The sequence below is a fragment of the Calliphora vicina genome, chromosome 3 (genome assembly GCF_958450345.1).
Source record: "Calliphora vicina chromosome 3, idCalVici1.1, whole genome shotgun sequence".
Lineage (NCBI taxonomy): Eukaryota > Metazoa > Arthropoda > Insecta > Diptera > Calliphoridae > Calliphora > Calliphora vicina.
Window position 1 is genome coordinate 77,664,692 of NC_088782.1, and position 4,834 is coordinate 77,669,525.

General features: G+C 37.6%; 1 protein-coding gene across 1 annotated transcript; it reads right to left on the bottom strand.

Moving 5' to 3' along the window:
* Positions 1 to 2,674: 2,674 nt before the first annotated feature.
* Positions 2,675 to 3,739, bottom strand: LOC135955548 (uncharacterized). The gene has a single exon (XM_065505897.1). It carries the CDS (start codon positions 3,737 to 3,739, stop codon positions 2,675 to 2,677), a length of 1,065 nt encoding a protein of 354 aa, XP_065361969.1.
* Between the last annotated feature and the right edge of the window lie 1,095 nt (positions 3,740 to 4,834).

A 4,834-nucleotide genomic window follows, 5' to 3' on the forward strand; every position in this document is an offset into this window, starting at 1 on the left:
TTCGGCTATGCCGATTCGAATTTCTATAACGTCGCACGTCGGGGTAGAATGGATCAGAAATGGCGCTAATAATTGGCTTCGTATATTGCTGTAATAGTTTGGTCATTATTTATTCAGAAATATATTTTTTTTTTTATAAATGTAGATATTTTGTATGTCCTTGTTAACATTTTTGATTGAAATACAGGTTGTCGTTTTGTAGATAATTATTTTCAATATAAAATTCGACCCTCCGTAGGTCGCCATATCTAAAAAACCATAAAAAGTTCGAGCAAAATGAAATAAACCTAAAAAAAAAATCAATAAACCTAAATATCTCATCAACTAATAGAGATAACCTAAACATAAGCATATTTTGTGTAGATCTTCTCAAGGACTATTTATATTTTAAATTCAGCTGATTCGGATAAATAGATTTTTGGCTATTATTTAAAAAAAACTGACCCTCATTAGCGCTAAGAAGCTTAACATATGTAAATCAACTTGAAAACATCTCAGCTACTACCAAACCACTATGCATCGGTTTTAACGTGCCTGAGATAGTTTGTTCGGTTCAGAACACAGAAGACAAATATCATCCAGGCCAGGCAAAAAAGTTTAAACACCAAGCATTGGAGGCATTAGGTACTTCATGAAGATTGTTGTCGAACTCAACAAGAGTCTACTAGGGTATTCGAATTATTAGATTTTTCTCTTGTTCGAATAAAACGAATAATTCGAATAAGAGATTTTAACTTGTTCGTATAATTCGGGCACACGTTTAAAATTAATCGAATAATTTAAATTTTTTTAAACAAGTAAAGAATGAAGTTTTGATGTCGGTTTTTTAATATTTTATTGTTAAAGAAAAAACAAAAAATAACGTTGAAGTTAACAATTCAAGTATTGATAATGTTTAAAAATCATTCGAAAGCAAAGTCCACCTTTAAATTTTCAACAGAAATATTCTGATCAGATTCCCTCCGAACAATCTACAAAACAATTGACTAGCAAACCCTTTAGTTTCCGTTTTGGAGCTATGCTTTAACCCTTAAATGCATGATTTTTACTTTTATTTTTCTATAAATTATCAAATATTTAGTTGATTTTTATTTATTATATTTAGTTTAGCTTCAGTTTGATTTAGAATTTCTTTAACTGAAACTTTTCGTAGTCCATTTGATGTTTCTGAATTAGAATCTGAATTAGTATCAAGGTTATATTGGACAATGTTTACTACCATGTTAGACAAAGATATTCAACGATGTTCAAAATCATGTATAAGACGAACTCCATGCTTTTCTAGAAACAAAACGTTAGATTGCAATATTTGTGTTTATCATTCGATTTATTAAATATTTTGCAACACTTACGTACGCGGTTAATATATATATATTCCCGTCGTTCCTACAAGGAGCATAGGGCCTTAACAAAGTCTTTCCATCTGGATCTGTTCATAGCGATGTTTTTAATTTCATTCCAGCTAGTATGCATGTTTGCAGCATCGATCTCAATTTGTCTGCGCCACGTATGAGCTGGACGTCCTCTTCTGCGGCTGCCTTGCGGGTTCCACTCAATAGCAGTTCTAGCAATATCTGAGCTTGACTTACGTAAGGTGTGGCCTACCCAGTTCCATTTTCGCCTTTGTATTTCAACCGTTATAGGTAATTGGTTCGTTAGATGCCATAGTCTGTGGCCAAAAAACTCGAAGAATTCTTCTAAGGCATTTGTTTGTAAAAACTTGCAGGGCATTCATATCACGAGGGGCAGCATTCCACGTTTCGCAGCCATAAAGTAATGTAGATCGAACATTTGAATTAAATAGATTAATTTTGACCCGGCGAGAGAGAATTGGAGAATTTCATATCTTATTGAGTTGGCCATAGGTTTGCGTCGCCTTTCTTATCCGATTGGCAATATCTGCACCTGAACCACCGGATGTTGTGAGAATAGCGCCAAGGTAACAGAAGGAGTCAACCTCCTCCAGGGTCTCATTATCAATTGTAAAGTTATTTGCGGCATCTGTGTTAATTCGCATCACTTTAGTTTTGCCAATGTTTATCCTGAGACCAGCGTTCTTAGCAAACTCTGTGAGACGTTGTAATTTGATGGTCATATCAGAGTACCGATGAGAGAGAAGGCAGATATCATCAGCATATTCCAGATCATCTAATCGGTCTCGAAGTCCCCATACGATCCCTCTATTATCCGACATAGCCTGGGTCATAACAATATCTAACACAATATTAAATAACAGTGGTGACATCACACAACCCTGCCGTACCCCTGTACCAACGGTAATTTTCCTGCTAAGCTTTCCTTCGTGTCGAATGCGGCAGCTTGCATTGATGTACATACTCTTAACGAGCTGAATAATTTTCTGTGGGACTCCTTTACATTCAAATCCTTTGCTTTCCAAATCACATTGTGATTGAGAGTATCGAATGCTTTCTCGAAGTCAATGAATATCAGATATAGAGGCGATCGCCATTCGACCGACTGTTCCACTATGATTCTAAGTGTGTTTACGTGGTCAATACATGATTTATTCGGACGAAAGCCAGCTTGCTGCATTCTGAGTTGTGGTGTTATAGCGTCAGACAGCCTTGTCGTTATTATGTGGGTTATTATCTTGTTCACCATGCTGAGTAACGTGATACCTCGCCAGTTGTTACGTCTAGATAAATCTCCTTTTTTAGGTAGCTTTACAATTACATATTGGGTCGTAGTTTGGCCCCGGGGAGAGCATTGAAGAATAATAATCAGCCCATAGATCACGCTGTTCATCTTTGGATATTATGAGTACACCATCGTCATTTCTTATTGGCCTTCCAGATATGCTAGGTTTGTTTATTATCCTTTTAACGAGCTTGTAGAGATCCCCGCTGCGATTTGTATCGGCTGCCAGTTGAGCCTCTGTTGATATGTTGCTTACCCAAGTGCGTTTATCATTGCGTGCGCTACGTTTTACCAGACGATCTGCAGCAGTATACTGCGAACGAAGATTAGCTTTCACGTTTCGCGTTTTGGCAGAGTTGAGGGCGGCTTTTAGGTCTTTTCTTTTCGTTATAAGTGACCATGTGTCGTCAGATATCCACTGTTTACGTATGTGTTCCTTATACCCAATATGAGCTTTGGCAGCATCAGTTATAATGCGTTTAGTATTTTGCCAGTTTTTACGCTGGTTAAATGATGTTGATGATAGGGATTGTTGTAATACATTATTATAATTTGAGGCTACTGTCGGATTTCTAAGCTTGATCACGTCGAATTTTTTCTGGATTGTTGGGACATTATTATCTACTGCAGCTAATTTGATGCGCATACTTGCCACCACTAGATGGTGGTCACTTGCAATGTCAGCACCTCGTTTGCATCTTACGTCCAGGAGAGAACCGCGCCATTTACGGCTAATTGTTATATGATCAATCTGATTCTCAGTTACGTGATCTGGAGATACCCATGTTACCTTATGGACCGGTTTGTGCGGAAATAAGGATCCGCCAATAACGAGGTTGTTCGCCGCACACATATTGACAAAAAGCTCACCATTTTCTGTCCGTCTACCCAGTGCATGAGTACCCATTATATTCTCTAGACTACTGTTGTCAGGACCAATTTGGGCATTGAAATCACCCATTACCACTAAGATATCGCCGATGTTCGAGGACGATATTGCGCGATCGAGGAGACTGTAGAATTCCTCTTTGACAGAATATTCCGAAACATCTGTAGGTGCGTAACATTGTATACATGTCATGTTACGTGCACGGGTGCGCAGCCTTACTGAGATTATCCTATCTGAATATGGTTTCCAACTTATAACGGCATTATGGGCTTCTCTTGACAGCAGCAGACCAACACCAGATGATCTTGTGTCACTTGCTGGTTTACCGGAGTATAGAATATGGAGCCCCTCCGTTGTTGTTGTTTCACCAAAATCTGGCCAGCGAAGTTCACTTAGCCCCAAGATTAGTAGGTTGTAGTTCTTAAATTCCTTGCAAACTTGAGCTAGTCGCGATGATTCTAATAGCGTTCTTACGTTCCAGGTTCCAAATCGAGTCCGTTTTTTCATGCTAAATGTCGTCATCATTTGATCAGATCGTTGTTTATTTTCATTTGTTTCGGTTTCTATAATCGATTCAATTTAGGATGTAGTAGCTGATTAGACTTCTCCACCCGATCCTGGTGCTGGGGCTGCCAGCGTGCCGCCAGGCCGACGTTCGACAGAGCCTCGTTAGCGTTAACAGGGGTCACCAAGTCCGAGCTGGGCAGTGGGTGAGGTTGTCATTTGGAAAGGATTGGCTATGTGTACAAATATAGTGTATATTTGTATTCGCTTCACTTTCCCTTAACCCCCAATATCATCACTTATATACATTAGAGTGTCCCATTTTTTTTTGGAATTTCGGAACGCATACCCTCTAATTTTTTTATATATATAAAACTATAGTTAAATATGAAATTTTGTCTTTCTATCACGATTGCAACCCGTGCCGACTTGCGATTTAGTTTTGTGGTACATTTTCAGGGGGCAAAAATGCAATTTGTTCAGTTTTTGTAAAAATTTTGCCATTAAATAATTACTTTTGCAAATCGCATCCCACTAAAGGACTAAAAATATCTTAAAGGAATGGACCTAGGCTTTCTTTTGAGCAAAAAAAAAAATTAAAAAAGGGCCCATATTGGAAAAAAATTTTGATTTTGCAAAAAAAAATTAAAAAATTGTATGTCTTGCGTTACAAAATATTTATTTTGATAGATATCCCACTCGCATCCCACTAAGGGACTAAAAATATCTTAAAGGAATGGACCTAAGCTTTCTTTTGACTACAAAAAAAATTTTAAAAAAAGG

Excerpts from the sequence above, each read along its gene's own strand:
- LOC135955548 (XM_065505897.1), bottom strand. The coding sequence starts at position 3,739 with ATGACATGTATACAATGTTACGCACCTACAGATGTTTCGGAATATTCT.